We start from the raw sequence: 17,981 nt of genomic DNA on the forward strand, positions 1-17,981 counted from the left end.
TAAGTGGTCTAGGCTGTTCCCTTCTCTAGCAAGACTGTCTCTCTCTATGGGTGCATCTAAATAGTCTCTAGTGGCTTCCTTTCCTCAACTCCTTTCCTTCTACTCCAGTCTAAGAAGGTTACCATAGGCTTTGCTTTCACCTGTTACTCTGTCAGTGGGAATAAAGGAAAGGAGACAAGGAGAGGAACCGCTTCAGATTATTGATTCACCCGTTGAGTGCAGCGACGCTAAGGTTCAGGTGTCAATATGTGGGCCTTTTTATAGAACACACACCCACCCACACACACACTGTGGGTTTGGAATCGCAGAGGAATCAAACCAAAGGTAGTATCTAAGTGTATATTTAGCCTGACCTGTGCTAAATATATCCATGTATCTCAACTGTATGCGTATTGTTAAGCAGAGAGGCTTTCAAGACATTAGCGAAGGAAGTCTGATGTGGTAGGAACGCTGTCATTGTGTGGGGGATTCTGCAGATTTTATGTATGCGGATCTGTCAATGACGTGTGTCTTCTCTCTAGGTGTATCCCATGCCAGGGTGGTGTCTGTGTCCCCTGGCCCTCTGCTCCGTGTGGAGGGCCAACCTGTCTCACTGCGCTGTGATGTCACTGACTACGAGGGGCCCAGGGAGCAGGATTTTGAATGGACCATGCAGCAGGCGGAGGCGGGGTCTATCCAAGTAATCTCCACCTTCGACCCAAAGTATTCGGACTTGTCGCTAAGCGACCGGGTGGCCAGTGGGGACCTGAGCGTGGTGCGGCTGGGGGACAGCGTGGTGGAGCTGAGGATACAGGAAGTGAGGTCTTCAGACAGCGCCACGTACCTCTGCAGTACACCCAGTACGGACTCTGTCTTCAGCGGGAACTACGACGCAGGGGTGGCGCTCAAAGGTGGGTCAGACACGAGTATGAGAGACTTATAGACTGTCTTAACCATCAGTGTGGAATCACTGTATATACATTTAGGAGAACTGTATTAACTTTAAACTAGATTAGTCAGACCTCCATTATGACTTCTAGTTTACATAGAGGCTGGCTGGGTTGGAAGACCCATACAGCGTGTGTGTGTGTTCATGTTCTCTTGTTGTGGTTTGTGTGGTCTATTGAACACTGCTCATATCCCTTGCTTACACATGACACGCTCTCTTAAGCTGGTGTGTTTGTCAGACCACACACACACACACACACACACGTGTGCGCTTATATACTGTATACACATGGACACAGCTGCACTTTCCTTAGATGGACTGGTTCAGGATCAGCTATGTAACTTTAACCCCAATTATGCTAATCTGCTTTGGGGAGGGAACCGGTTCCTAGATCTGCTGCTACTAGTGAGGGGTGATCAAGTGGTGATTTCACTCATGTTCACACACGTTCAGTCTTCCAACACACACACTTGGAGAGCGGATTCCAGATGGGTGTATTTATCTCATGTCAAATGGGGGTTGTTATTTCTGTTGAGCTGACTGTTGCCCTGTTCTGAACAGTCTGTCTCAATGAGCTGAGGGAGAGGAAAAGAAAGAGGCTTAGTGGTGAATTGTGCTGACGAGGAGAGCTGGAACAGGTAGAGGCGTGAGATTATATTGTAAAGTCTAAGTGCTCTTGAACTAGTAGGTGATTTTTAGTGCTGTTTGTAGCCATGCTGTAAAACAATGTTTCATGGTGGTGTAGTTGAACTAGTAGACAGTTTGTATACACAGTACAGTAAGATCCATTGATGTAACACCATGTAGTGTAAATTAGTTTACTCTGGTATGAAGAGTCACATGTGTAGGTGAGGCAGTCTACTGACCTCTCCTATTGGTGTCTACGCAAACGGCATTCTCCACAAACTTTCAGTTTTGTGTTTGCTTGGCTCACTTGTCTATCTAATACATTATTTTCTTCCGGCTAAAGTGGCATTGACATGTATAATGTACATTGCATTCGAAAAGTATTCAGACCCCTTGACTTTTACATTTTGTTACGTTACAGCCTTATTCTAAAATTGATTAAATATATTTTTTCCCTCAATCTACACACTACACCGTAATGACAAAGCAAAAACAGGTTTTTACATTTTTTTTACGTGTGTGTGTATACAGTTGAAGTCGGAAGTTTACGAACACCTTAGCCAAATACATTTAAACTCTGTTTTTCACAATTCCTGACATTTACTAGAAGGTAAAGATTCCCTGTCTTAGGTCAGTTAGGATCACCACTTTATTTTAAGGGTGTGAATTGTCAGAATAATAGTGCGATTTTATTTCAGCTTTTATTTCTTTCATCACATTCCCAGTGGGTCAGAAGTTTACATACTAATTGAGTGTATTTGGTAGCATTGCCTTTAAATTGTTTAACTTGTGTCAAACGTTTCGGGTAGCCTTCCACAAGCTTCCCACAATAAGTTGGGTGAATTTTGGCCCATTCCTCCTGACAAAGCTGGTGTAACTGAATCAGGTTTGTCGGCCTCCTTGCTTGCACATGCTTTTTCAGTTCTGCCCACAAATTTTCTATAGGATTGAGGTCAGGCTTGGGGTCATTGTCCATTTGGAAGACCCAACTATTTTTTTCTGACAATTTGTTTTTGCTCCCGCCCTGAACAGACTGAATGTTGCTTCTGCTATGACAACTATTCATGATCCACTGAATGGCTTTCAGCACGTTCAACATTAATAATGGCTTTCCGTTGTGCGATGTTCACTTTCTCTGTACCCGAACACATAGACAGGAATATGTTTAGCTAGTTGGGGGGGGGGGAGATTTTTAACTGAGTGTGACAGTGATTTGGCAGCTCCAGGACACTAAGTCCAATATCAAAGACTTGGTAGAATGGCAGCTTACTGAGCTTAGAGTAAGAAGGTTCATCAGAATATGAACACTTCAAAGCACAGTATCATTCTTGTTTAGAGGCTGAGGGAGCGGGAGTGAGGAAGAGCGTAAGAGAGGGAGTGCGATGAACAGACATTGCGAGAGAGCCACAGGCATACAGTCTCTCGCTCTCTTTCCCCTTTCGTTTCTCTTCTGTTTATTCAGCTGTGACGGTCAGAGTAAACAGGGCTTCTCTCTCCTCTGATGTGATTATCAAATCTAAACCCTCCTTACACATACTGTTGACAGCAGCACCCCCCATTACACCCCTCACTGACAGCCTAAACCGTGTGTGTTTTGGGGTGGGTGGGGGGGGGAAAGGGGCAGATAAGGAAGATGCGCATGTGTAAGCTTGACATTTGGTATTAATAGATTTTTCATGGATTATAAAAGCAGTAATGACTCTTGGCGATGAAGAAGAACGAACATGATGACATTTTGAGATGTGTTGGCTTACGGCAACATCTGTTAGCGTTCTGTCACTATGACATTTAACATGCAGTAAAGAACCACGTCGCTGTAGTGAAGCAGCAAATTAACGACGCTAGCCGTGTGTGTAACTCTGTCCTTTCCCTACAGTCATTGCTAACACCCTGAAGGTGGCCCCGGAGGCCCCAGAGCCGGTGGTCCCCGAAGGTGGCGACATCACCCTCTCCTGCAACGTCACCCGCCACTTCACTGATCCCACCTACCTGTCCGTCACCTGGTCGCTACGGAGACCAGGCATCCCATTGGTGGATATCCTGACCATTGGCCCAGATGGGGACGTGGTCACAGGAAGTGGCTCCGCCCAGCGCTATGCTGACGGAGGGCTCCGATTGGCTATTCGCAGAGATGGGGCATTTGGATTGGTTGTTGCCGGGGTGACGCAGGCTGATGCAGGGATGTACGTGTGCACGGGGAGGGAATGGATTCACGAGGAAGGGGGTCAGTGGAAGAACATCGTGGGGAAGACTGTGGAGATGGGAGCTGTGGCAGTCACACCTACAGGTATAGGGGATGGGGTGTGTTTTGTATGTACTTTAGCATGTGAAACATTCAGCCGATCCTAAATCACTCCCCTTTGACCTTAACCCTGAGATATTTGCAGATCTGTACGGTCTGGATTAGTATAAGCAGTGCGATTCCACAATATGGCTTCCACCTTACAGATGTAAAAATATCGAAGGGTTAGGACCAGCTGAGAGAGTGGGATATGGGGGATGGTTGTCGTTTCTATGGCCTCTACTTTATTTTAGCCTAGCAGCATTTCTTTGTGTTGGAGAGGCTCTTGACCCAGAGATCCATCTCAGCCCCTCCCCCTGTCAGGCCTTTATCCCTGGGTGTGTGAGGAACCCCCGACACACACACACACACACACACACACACACACACACACACACACACACACACACACACACACACACACACACACACACACAGTGGTTGCCTGGGACACCATCTCCTCTGAACCCTCTCCTGCATGGTGAGTGATTAAAATTGGGTGAGGGACTAGCTTAGCAGGAAGACAACATGGAGGGACTGTGGGCCTTCCTTTACATGCTGTATCTAAGTACAGACTAGTGTAGCCATGCAGCCACTATTGACTGTCTACTGAGATGCTAAAGTAAAGAGGATTGGAGAAGTCTAACAGGGGCCTTTGTCCTGGCTCTCTTGTCTAAACATACATAGTGAGCTATAGTGAAGTCATCTCACCTACCAGATATCCCAGTCTCCCATAGTAGCAGTATCCAGGATTTAATTTGAGAAATATAAACCCCCCCCAAAAAGGGTTTAGCTTCAGTTCAGTCTCTGGAGTAATGAGTTGTATCTTGTTTTAATGTGATTTTCCTTGACTTTTCTTTCTATAGCTTTGAAACTCTTACCATTTAGCCTAAATCGTTCTCGGCGTATATTCACTTTTAATAGTTACCCATTTATACTTGACATTTTGTGGTTTCTAGAGCTTTTAAAATTGGCTTTTTTAATAAATAGTAATCCTTGATCTTCTATATGTGGGTCTTTCAACTTCTCACTGTTGGTTCTTTTGATCTGGATGGGTTTAATCAAGTTTTACATGTTGAGTCCCTTCTACTCCGTCTTCTCTTGATGTGAGTACTTGTATCTCCATATCCAACTGTGCTGGAGTGTTCTATATTTTCACCATATTGCTTCTACTTATCCAACCGGTCCAGTTCTACAGGTGTATAGCAGTTAGGACCTAGGGGTTGTTTCCTTGTTTATTGGTTCTAACGGCAGCCATTTTGTCTTCTCCCTGCGCCTTCCAGCTCGTTCCCTGTCTGTCGTGGCCATGTCCAACACCACGCTCAACATGGACGACACCCTGACCCTCACCTGCCTGGTCTCCGCGGGTAACTTGGCCTCCCTGGCCCTGGAGGTCACCTGGCTTGTGGACGGACGCACAGCGGTCAGCCTGGGCCGTGACGGGGTGGTCTCAAACGGGTCCTCCTCGGTGGGGCTGGAGCGGACGGGGCCAGGGGAGTTTAGGCTGGTGGTGAGGGGGGTAAGGGGGTCTGACAAGGGGATGTACTCCTGTAGGGTCCGGGCCTGGGTCGGAGGAGGAGGAAGATGGTACCAGGCTGCAGAGAAGACCTCCAACCCAGTACAAGTTCTAGTCACACAGATCAGTGAGTGAAAGTGCTGTTAAAATATCTACTGTATGTTTTTCAGGTCTTGAAATGCTGTCCAACCAAGATTACCATATCTAACATACTATTAATAGCATTGGCCTCTCACTAGGCTGACTTTGAACACACATGCTTCACCGTGGCAGTACATCAGTGATGCCTTGTACTACACAGAGACACACAGGAACGAACACACACACACACACACATCACACACAGGCACCCGCAGAGTGAGCCTATCCTTTAGTCAAGCCTTTTTTCTGACATACCTGCCCCCACAGTGAAAAATATTGATTATTCATGCCTGTTAAGGCCTAGCTAACTCCTTTCTCTGGTTTTACACCCTGTTTCGCTCCCTCTCTCTATTTAACCAGGCAAGTCAGTTAAGTACAAATTCTTATTTACAATGACAGCATGGTTGCTCTGGGACCTAAGCGGTGGTGTAGGGTGTAACTGTATATGACCTGACAGGTTCAAGGTGCCGTGGTGTCACTCATGCCATCCTTCAGAGTGTGTGGGTGGTCGTGTAGGGATTCATTAGGGACCACCGTAGCAAAACATTTTGCAATGGATAAGTTCATGTCATCCCTCCCAGTTTGATATAGATTTTCATGACCTTTTAGGCCAGTGGTTCTTAACTGGTTTTTCCTCAGGACCCAAATTGAATCAGGTTGTCTCAGTCCCGGCCCAATATTCTCATTGAGAAAATAATCGACAAAATACAATCTGGATTTTTAAATGTTATATAGATAGCAAATGTATGACAAGGGAACAACATCCCAACCTCTTTCATTGTCATTAATTCAATCCTCCTCATATTCTTGATGAAGAATGTTAATGATGGTTTTGGGTTTCTGAACTTTAAATGTTATTAATCATTAGTTTTAAAAGGTACCTGAGGGGTGTCATAGCTGAGGGGCTACACCAGAAGTTGGTGGTTAAGATTGGAACGTACTGAGTGTAGAGGAAATGATCACGTGGCAGGCATTGATAAGGGGAGAGAGCCATGGATTAGTGATGAAAGGGGTCCAGGTCATGTTTAAGGGAGAAAAGTTTATGGTCCGTATCACTTAGTTTCCTGCCTAGCAATAAAGATACAATGTTTGTTCAGATGTGTAGGAGGAGACTCAGCATAGGAGAAAGGATTAAATATCAGTGCTTGTGTGAATGACTTTGTCTAATGCGGCTGTATTGGCCCTCTGGGAAGAATAAACTTGGTTTGCTCTTTCATAGTATCTAGAGTTTTTACACTGAAAATTAGAATCTAACAGTAATAAATTCACTGTTTTGAGACTTCCAAAATAGCATTGCTAATGGCGTTTTATATTGAAAACACTCTGAAGAAACCTCCTGTGACGCACATTTGCGTCGCGATCCAGCAGTTGAGAATCGCTGCTTTAGGCTACGTGTTGTATTTCTGTGTGAGGAAATGCCATAAAGTCCATTGGGTTAGCATGATAATAAGCAACCCCACTGCTCCTAGTGTATGAAACTATCTTAGAAATCAGATCTTGAATGCGCCACACAGCAGCTGTTTGTGCTGCTGTGGGGTTAAATCTGCTCTGGAACTAGGTCTGCCTGGTGCTGGTTCTCTAGAGTCCCAAACCTGACGCTCCTCTGACACACACACACACACCAAACGCTGTGCAGTGAAAATGGTCATGGAGGAAAGGAATGTGTAGCCAGAGGCCAGAGTGTAGGAGTTCCCTCTAGTACCATAGAGCCCTACACCAACAGACTCACCAACCATATGTATGTGTTGGTGGTTACTAGTCTGTTTTCTGTCTGCCATTGTGCATGTTGAGAGAAGTGCCCTGGGTTAAGCCTAGTGGGAGAGGGTCGTAGGCAAGGCCAGACATCAATGGAAGAGGAACTCTGCCTACGTCTGGAAGACACACATTCACACTCGCACCCAAATCCCATGAAATTCAGACCTACTACGCTGAGGAAATGGTAGTATACAGTGCCTTTGGAAAGTATTCAGACCCCTTGACTTTTTCCACATTTTGTTACGCAACAGCCTTATTCTAAAATTGATTAAATAAAAAGAAATCCTCAGCAATCTACATACAAAGCAAAAAACAGGTTTTGAGAAATGTTTGCACGTTTATTAAACATTAAATACCTTATTTACATTAGTATTCAGACCCTTTGCTGTGAGACAAATTGAGCTCCGGTGCATCTTGTTTCCATTGATCAACCTTGAGATGTTTCTACAACTTGATTGACCAAGAACCCAATGGTCACTCTGACAGAGTTCCTTTGTAGAGATGGGAGAACCTTCCAGAAGGACAACCATCTCTGCAGCACTCCACCCATCAGGTCATTATGGTTCGGTGGCCAGATGGAAGCCACTCCTCAGTAAAAGGAACATGACAGCCCACTTGGAGTTTGGCAAAAGGCATCTAAAGACACTCAGACCATGAGGGAAAAAGATTATCTGGTCTGTTGAGATCAAGATTAAACTCTTTGGCCTGAATGCCAACCGTCACGTCTGGAGGAAACCTGGCACCATCCCTACAGTGAAGCATGGTGGTGGCAGAATCATGCTGTTTTTCAGCGGCAGGGACTGGAGACTAGTCAGGATCGAGGCAAAGATGAACGGAGCAAAGTACAGAGAGATCCTTGATGAAAACCTGCTCCAGAGCTCTCATTACCTACAGACTAGGTTGAAGGTTCACCTTCCATCTGGACAATGACCCTAAGGAAACAGCCAAGACAACACAGGACAAACCAGGAGTGTCGGGACAAGTCTCAATGTCCTTGAGTGGCCCAGCCAGAGCCTGGACTTAAACCTGATCCAACATCAATGGAGAGACCTGAAAATAGCTCTGCAGCGACACTCCAACCTGACAGAGCTTGAAAGGATCTTCAGAGAAGAATGGGAGAAACTCCCAAAGTACAGGTGTGCCAAGCTTGTAGCGTCATACCCAAGAAGAATCGAGGCTGTAATCACTGCCAAAGGTGCATTAACAAAGTACTGAGTAATGGGTCTGAACACTTACGTAAATGTGATATTTACATTTTTCTTTGCTAATTTATAATCTAAATAGCAAAATACCCCATAATGCTTTGGGGGGGGGGGGGGGGTGACTATTTAATACATTTTAGAGTAAGGCTATAACCCAACAAAACGTGGAAAAAGTCAAGGGGTCTGAGTACTTTCTGAATGCACTGTATGTAGTAACGTGCACGCACACACACTCTCTACAGGATACCTCCAACCACCATAAACCTCTGTCCAACAGTAGAGGTGTAGTATAAAGAGTTGGAAGTCACTGTGTCCTTCTAATCCCCTATGGAGCTATAGAGGGGGCTAGCTACCCTGGTGCGTCTTTCCTTGACTGATTGGTACTATTGTTTGACTCTACATCTGCAGTCCATCACAACAATAGGTACTGTATGTCACAATGATGACGAAAGCATGACACACACCAGAGGTGGTACCTTAGTTGTGGAGGACGGGCTCATAGTAATCACTGGAATGGAATCAAAGGATTGGTAACATAAACATGGTTTCCAAGTGTTTATCATTCCATTTACTCCAATCCAGCCATTATTATGAGCCGTCCTCCCCTCAGCAGCCTCCTGTGGTTACACACGCACACACTTCATGAGCCATTCTTAAAGGTGCAATTTGCAGAAATCCTGTTTGCTAATATTCTAATAGTTTGCCTAATTTCAGTTTGTGACAAAACAAGCAGTCATTCTATAATCACACTGTACCACCTAAACTGCTGTGAAATACAGTGCCTTGCGAAAGTATTCGGCCCCCTTGAACTTTGCGACCTTTTGCCACATTTCAGGCTTCAAACATAAAGATATAAAACTGTATTTTTTTGTGAAGAATCAACAAGTTGGACACAATCATGAAGTGGAACGACATTTATTGGATATTTCAAACTTTTTTAACAAATCAAAAACTGAAAAATTGGGCGTGCAAAATTATTCAGCCCCCTTAAGTTAATACTTTGTAGCGCCACCTTTTGCTGCGATTACAGCTGTAAGTCGCTTAGGGTATGTCTCTATCAGTTTTGCACATCGAGAGACTGAAATTTTTTCCCATTCCTCCTTGCAAAACAGCTCGAGCTCAGTGAGGTTGGATGGAGAGCATTTGTGAACAGCAGTTTTCAGTTCTTTCCACAGATTCTCGATTGGATTCAGGTCTGGACTTTGACTTGGCCATTCTAACACCTGGATATGTTTATTTTTGAACCATTCCATTGTAGATTTTGCTTTATGTTTTGGATCATTGTCTTGTTGGAAGACAAATCTCCGTCCCAGTCTCAGGTCTTTTGCAGACTCCATCAGGTTTTCTTCCAGAATGGTCCTGTATTTGGCTCCATCCATCTTCCCATCAATTTTAACCATCTTCCCTGTCCCTGCTGAAGAAAAGCAGGCCCAAACCATGATGCTGCCACCACCATGTTTGACAGTGGGGATGGTGTGTTCAGGGTGATGAGCTGTGTTGCTTTTACGCCAAACATAACGTTTTGCATTGTTGCCAAAAAGTTCAATTTTGGTTTCATCTGACCAGAGCACCTTCTTCCACATGTTTGGTGTGTCTCCCAGGTGGCTTGTGGCAAACTTTAAACAACACTTTTTATGGATATCTTTAAGAAATGGCTTTCTTCTTGCCACTCTTCCATAAAGGCCAGATTTGTGCAATATACGACTGATTGTTGTCCTATGGACAGAGTCTCCCACCTCAGCTGTAGATCTCTGCAGTTCATCCAGAGTGATCATGGGCCTCTTGGCTGCATCTCTGATCAGTCTTCTCCTTGTATGAGCTGAAAGTTTAGAGGGACGGCCAGGTCTTGGTAGATTTGCAGTGGTCTGATACTCCTTCCATTTCAATATAATCGCTTGCACAGTGCTCCTTGGGATGTTTAAAGCTTCGGAAATCTTTTTGTATCCAAATCCGGCTTTAAACTTCTTCACAACAGTATCTCGGACCTGCCTGGTGTGTTCCTTGTTCTTCATGATGCTCTCTGCGCTTTTAACGGACCTCTGAGACTATCACAGTGCAGGTGCATTTATACGGAGACTTGATTACACACAGGTGGATTGTATTTATCATCATTAGTCATTTAGGTCAACATTGGATCATTCAGAGATCCTCACTGAACTTCTGGAGAGAGTTTGCTGCACTGAAAGTAAAGGGGCTGAATAATTTTGCACGCCCAATTTCTCAGTTTTTGATTTGTTAAAGTTTTAAATATCCAATAAATGTAGTTCCACTTCATGATTGTGTCCTACTTGTTGTTGATTCTTCACAAAAAAATACAGTTTTATATCTTTATGTTTGAAGCCTGAAATGTGGCAAAAGGTCGCAAAGTTCAAGGGGGCCGAATACTTTCGCAAGGCACGTACAGTGCCTTTTCAATAGCCCAAAGTCTTGTTTTTAGTTGTTTGAGGCTGTTGCATAAAACCGAGAGTAAAATATGCCAAAACATTCAATGAGGATGACAGATCTGTAACTCACATTTCTATGTGAATTTGGTTGAGTCGCCCAAAAAGTGACCTATTACAACTAAGTTGCTGTTATTCTTCCTCCATCCTACAAACCCCCCCTGTGGTGTTAGTGCTGTGTCACCTCTCCCATACAATCACCCAGAGTCACCATAGAGTTCAATGGGTTCTCTCCAGTGGAGGCTCCAGAGAGGAGGGGGAGGACCATCCTCAGTGAGTTTCATAAAAATAAACCGTTAAACATGAATGTTACACTTTTTAGATAAAACAATACAAAATATATTCACCAAATCATTGATTAAAACGCATTGTTTTGCAATGGTCTACAGTAGCCTCAGCAGCACTCTGTAGGGTAGCACCATGGTGTACGAATGATTCACACCCTAGATCAGCTAGATGCAGGCAAGAGTGTGGAAGGTGGTATTGAATGTGTCACTCTCTCACCTTGATTACAAAAAATTACCTTGACCTGTGCACCTATGGTGACTTTCATTCATAGGCTAGGTTGTAGCAAACTCATGATGGGGATAGGGAAGATTTGCTTATCATGTAGTAGCCTAAACCTATCAATGTTACATTGAGCTGGGTGAATCCACCATACTGGAACAGAAAATAAGACTAATCATAAAATAAATTATCATTCTCCCTCATCATAAACAGCACCGACCACCTCTGGTTCTCTCTCTAAATCACCTTCATGTCTGAGTCAGGCTTCAGGATGCTCAGTGGCTGCTGTATACTGAGGGAGTGAAGGAAAAGTGATGATGGAGGGTGTTGACAGGGTGGCGACTGAGTGGAGGAATGCACTCTGGGTCATATCTGGTTCAACACAGACACACACCACATGCTCAAACACCCCAGTGAAACCAGAGACCCTCCGATGAAGGCCGGAGCTCCTTGGCAGTGGAGAGAGTCCTCTGAGAACATTCCTTGGAACATGCTTAGTCCCTTTTCTCTCTCTCTCCTTTTCTCTCTCTCCCTCTCCTTTTCTCTCTCCCTCTCCTTTTCTCTCTCCCCCTCTCCTTTTCTCTCGCCTCGCTCTCCTTTTCTCTCTCTCCCTCTCCTTTTCTCTCTCTCCCTCTCCTTTTCTCTCGCCTCGCTCACCCATCTGTCTCTGTCTTCACTCCAGATAGAACACCTGCTTGCTCTGTCCTAATAATTACATCTCCCCTTGGCATTTTGGTTTGTTGCACAGCATGTGTGTGAGACACACTAACTATATTAGGTGTGTGTGTGCAGACACATACTCTTGAGTGTGTTTATTATTTATTGGAACCAATGTTGAACTATTTTCATGAAATATACAGAATTTAATTAGTTACGTCTGGTTTGTGTGGTAGTCTGTATGAACAGGTGAACTCTAGTACGTTAGTAAACGTCTCTAGAGTTGAGATGGTCAGATAGTTCCCGTCTGTTATAAACGGATGGTATCTCTATGGTAACACACCCAAAAACTTAAACGGCGCAGAACTCCACACTCAAACGTCACACAGTGTCACACTCTTAGCTCCCAGGGAAACATGGTGGCTGAAGTATATTGTTCCCTTACTGAACAAGGTCAAAGTACAACTCATTTTATGTTCTTACCAGAACTTCATACTGACGTAAGATTGGATGACTTATTTCAAACACAGGCCAGGCTGTGTTTACCGTTGACACCCCAGACCTGTATTAACAGTGAGTCACTCACCCCCCCCCCGGAGATATTTGGCAGTTAACACTGTCAGCTTGCCCCTGCTGACACAACCCTAAGACAGGTCTGATCCAAATCAATTGAAACACAAACTGGTTTTATCATGACTTTTAATCAACTGAAATGTCCTCCGAAGTGTCTGTCTGTTTAGCGAGTGTGTGTGCTTGTAGTTTATTTTTATAGGTCACACTTTTAAAACCTCTCTGGGATATTCGGGAAGGTAGCATCCCACCTCAACTGCCAGTGAAAGTGCAGGACGCCAAATTCAAAACAACAGAAATCTCATAATTAATATTCCTCAAGCATACAAGCATTTTACACAATTTTAAAGATAAACTTCTTGTAAATCCAGCCACAGTGTCCGATTTCAAATAGGCTTTATGGCGAAAGCACCACAAGGATTATGTTAGGTCAGAGCCAAGTCAAAGAAAAACACAGCCATTTTTCCAGCCAAAGATAGGAGTCACAAAAAGCAGAAATACAGACAAAATGAATCACTAACCTTTGATCTTCATCAGATGCCACTCATAGGACTTCATGTTACACAATACATGTATATTTTGTTTGATAAAGTTCATATTTATATCAAAAAATCTCAGTATACATTGGTGTTATGTTCAGTAGTTCCAAAAACATCCAGTGATTTTTTTTGCAGAGACGCATCAATTTACAGACATACTCATCATAAATGTTGATGAAAATACAAGTGTTATGCATGGACTTTAGATAAACTTCTCCTTAATGCAACCGCTGTGTCAGATTTCAAAAACACTTTTCCAAAAAATGCACACCATGCAATAATCTGAGTACAGTGCACAGACAATAAAACAGGCAAAAATATATCTGCCATGTTGTGCAGTCAACAGAAGTCAGAAATAGCATTAGAAACATTCACTTACCTTTGATCTTCATCAGAATGCACTCCCAGGAATCCCAGTTCCACAATAAATGTTTGATAAAGTCCCTCATTTATGTCCAAATACCTCCTTGTTTTTCACGCCTTTAGTACACAATCCAAAGTCACGACGCGCCGGCAAGTCCATGCGAAAGTTCAGTTGAAAGTTATATTACAGTTTGTAGAAACATGTCAAACGAAGTATAGAATCAATCTTTAGGATGTTTTTATCATAAATCTTCAATAATGTTCCAACCGGAGAATTCCTTTGTCTGTAGAAAAGCAACTTTCACATGAACACGCGTCACGAGCTCATGACACTCTGCCAGACACCTGGCTCAAACAGCCCTTATGAGCCCCCACTTCACAGTAGAAGCATCAAACAAGGTTCTAAAGACTGTTGACATCTAGTGGAAGCCTTAGGAAGTGCAATATGACCAATATCCCACTATCTTCGATAGGGCATGAGTTGAAAAACTACAAACCTCAGATTTCCCACTTCCTGGTTGGATTTTTTTCTCTGGTTTTTGCCTGCCATATGAGTGCTGTTATACTCGCATCATTCAAACAGTTTTAGTAACTTCCGAGTGTTTTCTATCCAAATCTACTAATAATATGCATATATTAGCAACTGGGCCTGAGTAGCAGGCAGTTTACTCTGGGCACCCTATTCATCCAAGCTACTCAATACTGCCCCCCAGTCCCAAAGAAGTTAAGACAAGCAAGCACCTAATCCTGAATGTGGTTAGTTTGTAGAACAGTGGTTGTCAACCCCTATGCTGTGCTAGGCTATACCCAAACCATGTCTGTTTTTCAATACGACCTTTCAAGTAAACAGAACTGTGGTTCTAGTTAGAGTGCGCCTGAGATAGCACCTCAGTCTTTAGCCACAACCACAACCCAGAAGTAGCTGTATGAAGAACATTTAATGTATTCTACATCTCTATGGTCCATACCAACCAGTTGGGAACCACAGCCACGCTAATGGAAACCTAGTTGTGGTGTTCGGTTTCAAAATGTGCATTAGTCTTGTTTTTGTTGAGGGCCATTACCTTCTTCATCAGAGCAGAGTAGTGTTCTTCACTGCCTGGTATCAGCTCTCTACTGGGTGGACTAGATTTCAGCTTTCTATTCCCTTAACAAATGGCCCTGGAACAGCTCTTGTCCTGTGCATAATGCCTCAGTTTATCCGGTCTTGGGTAAGTAGGGGAGGGTGGGTTTGTTATAATGTATGTTTCGCTCCATTTGTAGGCCATTAGCAGGAAATGTGTTTGAGTCGTTCTGCAGTGCGAGTCTTCCTTTGGTCTATTAATGGAGCTACTGTGTGTGTGTGTGTGTGTGTGTGTGTGTGTGAGAAAGATGGATGAGGGGTGTGAAAGCGGCGGAATGGGCACATGGCTAATTGGCGGGGATTCTCTCCTCACAAAGGAAGGAGGATTTTCGCAGATCTTGTGATGATCCTCACAGCAGTGTAGCAGATGGTGACAGTGCATGATTCAGCCCCTGTGACGTCCAAATGACACAACGTGGAAAACCCATGACCACACACACACACACACACACACACACACTAATCGAGAGCAAGGAATATGTGTGTTCCCTGTTCATTGGAGCATAAAGGGACAATCTGTAGACTAGAGGTCTGACTGAGATACCAGCCCCATCACCTACTGAGACCCCACACATACTCCGCCACTGACACTTAACATTGATACACTGTGTGTGAGTGTTTGAGAAGTCTGATTGCCCCATTTGCGCGCACACACTAGGAATGGGGTTTAGAAAAAATGTCACTATTTGAATAGTATCATGAATTTTTGCCATATCTAGATATTTGTAATAATTGTTTGTATTTTATTTATTTTTTGCTTAAGTTTTTAACCTGAGCACTGCTGTGGGAAGGAGAGAGGCTGATGCTCTGCTGAGGGACCAGTGAGATGGGAGCTAGCGAGACGAGTACCCAAGGCAACCCGACTACAGTCAAGACAGGCTAACTTGTAGAAGCAATTTTTCATCCCATTTATCAATACCTGTCTGGATTACAGGAGCCTAGAAGCTAGCTAGCCAGCTATTGCTAGTTAGGCTAATTGAGGCCATATGCTGTGCTTTCTCCCCAACCCCATTCAGATAAGACCGTCTACCTGTTGGTATTTTTGTTCTATCTTGCACTGCATTAGTGAACTCTCATTCCACTTGCTACACATTGAGCCTCTTTGCTGCTTTGATTGGCCAACATAACCAACAAGCTACACACGTGAAGGCTAACAGTACTTTATGGGGCGCATGTCATGAATTACATTAAAGTTTGTTTTTATTAAATTCATAATTTGAAAAGTCTTGGTATAACAATGTCACATGGACTCTCTCTCAAAAAATGAGTACTCCCAATTATTTGAATACTAACGCTCGTTCGGATATTCAGATAACCGTGCACATCCCTAACGCACACACACACCACCCATTGGATTCATGGCTACAGATGGGGAAGAGCTCTGCTCACCACTACCTTAGTGGCTGTGAAGTGGCTTCCAGATTATTCATTTTTAACTAACTGGTCTGGTTCTGTGTACAGCAGGAGTCAACATGTTACACTACCCTGAATGCACTAAGGTGGATGTTAGCATGTCACCATGTCCCTTTACTGACATTTAGAGTCTGTTTATTAATGTTTCTCTCTTTTCTTCCCCCCCCCCCCCCATCTTTCTGTCCCTCCCTCCAGAGCCTAATTTCGCAGTGACCCTTACCCCCTCGTCGACCCCGCAGGTCACAGGTGACCCCATAGAGCTGGCGTGTCATGTGACCAACATCACCCACTTCCTTGCAGGGGGCCGACTGGGCGTGACCTGGGAGTACACACCACTTCCTGGTCCACCTGGCGACCGCCTGACAACCACACAGACCACCCTCCCTATTGGTTCCCTGGATGCCCACGGCAACCTGAAGTCTGGGACGCTGTACCGTGATAGGTTGGAGTCTGGTGCTATCGTTCTGACCCGAGTAGAACCGGATACATTCAAGCTCCGCTTCCTACGCACACAGGTAGGTGTGTGTGTGTACCTCAAGCACAATCATTTGTTAGACAGACAAGTTTGTGTTAAATCAAGTGCCGCTAAAAATGTGTGTGTGTGTACCGTCAGGACATGGACATGGGGGCGTATGCGTGCAGTGTGACAGCGTGGACTCCCTCTAGGCAGGGTGGAATGGAGGAGGCAGCAGAGTTCCTCACCCCCCCTCTGACCGTCCGATGGGAACCCAAACGTAAGTAGTGATGACGCTCTCATATCATCTCGCTCTTCTTCTCCCTCCTTCCTTTTTTATTTCTCTTTTGATGAAACCACCTGAATATAGCAATGTTGCTATTTAATACATTTGTCATTCTGCTATGTTCATTTGTTTTCTATGTGATGTGTTTGAGGTAATAAGGGACGTGTGTTCTGGATGGGAGTCCAAGCTAGAGGATGTAAAACATTACCATGTAACCATGGCTTGTTTCATGTTGGCTGCTCAACAAACATGGTAGAGGAAGTCGAGGCTGCAATGTATGTCTGACAACAGAAAAGCCTGTACCATGGCACACCACAAGTCTAGGGCACACACACACACACACACACACACACACACAGACGGATGCATCAGTCTCTAACATACCAGAGATGGTGTCAGTCAGTTTGGCGTGAGAGTATTTGTATTTTATTATGGATCCCCATTAGTTCCTGCCAACGCAGCAGCTACTCTTCCTGGAGTTTATTAAGGATCCCCATTAGTTCCTGCCAACGCAGCAGCTACTCTTCCTGGAGTTTATTAAGGATCCCCATTAGTTCCTGCCGAGGCAACAGCTACTCTTCCTGGAGTTTATTAAGGATCCCCATTAGTTCCTGCCAACGCAGCAGCTACTCTTCCTGGAGTTTATTAAGGAGCCCCATTAGTTCCTGCCAACGCAGCAGCTACTCTTCCTGGGGTCTGTCAAAATGAAGGGATTTATACAATTTTAAAAACATTATAATACATTCACAGATTTCACAACACACGGTGTGCCCTCAGGCCCCTACTCCACCACTACCACATCTACATTACAAAATCCATGTGTACGTGTGTATAGTGCGTGTGTCTGTGCCTATGTTTGTGTTGCTTCACAGTCCCCCCTGTTCCATAATGTGATTTTTTTTTCTGTTTTTTAAATCTAATTTTACTGCTTGCATGGGTTTGGTATTTTATTAGGATCCACATTAGCTGTTGCAAAAGCAGCAGCTACTCTTCCTGGGGTCCATACAAAACATGGAACATGACATAAAACAGGACAAGAGTATCTCATGGACAGGACTATACAATAGGGAGGGTGGTCTTCTTGATGTGGAGTAGAGTTCCATGTAGTCATGGCTCTATGTAGTACTGTGCGCCTCCCGTTGTCTGTTCTGGACTTGGGGACTGTGAAGAGACCTCTG

At 44.3% G+C, this 17,981-nt stretch overlaps 1 protein-coding gene across 1 annotated transcript in view; it reads left to right on the forward strand.

Moving 5' to 3' along the window:
• The window catches only part of LOC139373054 (prostaglandin F2 receptor negative regulator-like), a 43,766-nt gene that overhangs the window by 3,537 nt on the left and 22,248 nt on the right, over positions 1-17,981 (forward strand). The window contains exons 2-6 of the mRNA XM_071113089.1: positions 522-890; positions 3,432-3,842; positions 5,120-5,479; positions 16,259-16,578; positions 16,677-16,797. Coding sequence (XP_070969190.1) covers positions 522-890; positions 3,432-3,842; positions 5,120-5,479; positions 16,259-16,578; positions 16,677-16,797 — 1,581 coding nt within the window. The remainder of the gene's footprint in view (positions 1-521; positions 891-3,431; positions 3,843-5,119; positions 5,480-16,258; positions 16,579-16,676; positions 16,798-17,981) is intronic.

Source organism: Oncorhynchus clarkii, chromosome 18 (assembly GCF_045791955.1).
Source record: "Oncorhynchus clarkii lewisi isolate Uvic-CL-2024 chromosome 18, UVic_Ocla_1.0, whole genome shotgun sequence".
NCBI classification, from domain to species: domain Eukaryota; kingdom Metazoa; phylum Chordata; class Actinopteri; order Salmoniformes; family Salmonidae; genus Oncorhynchus; species Oncorhynchus clarkii.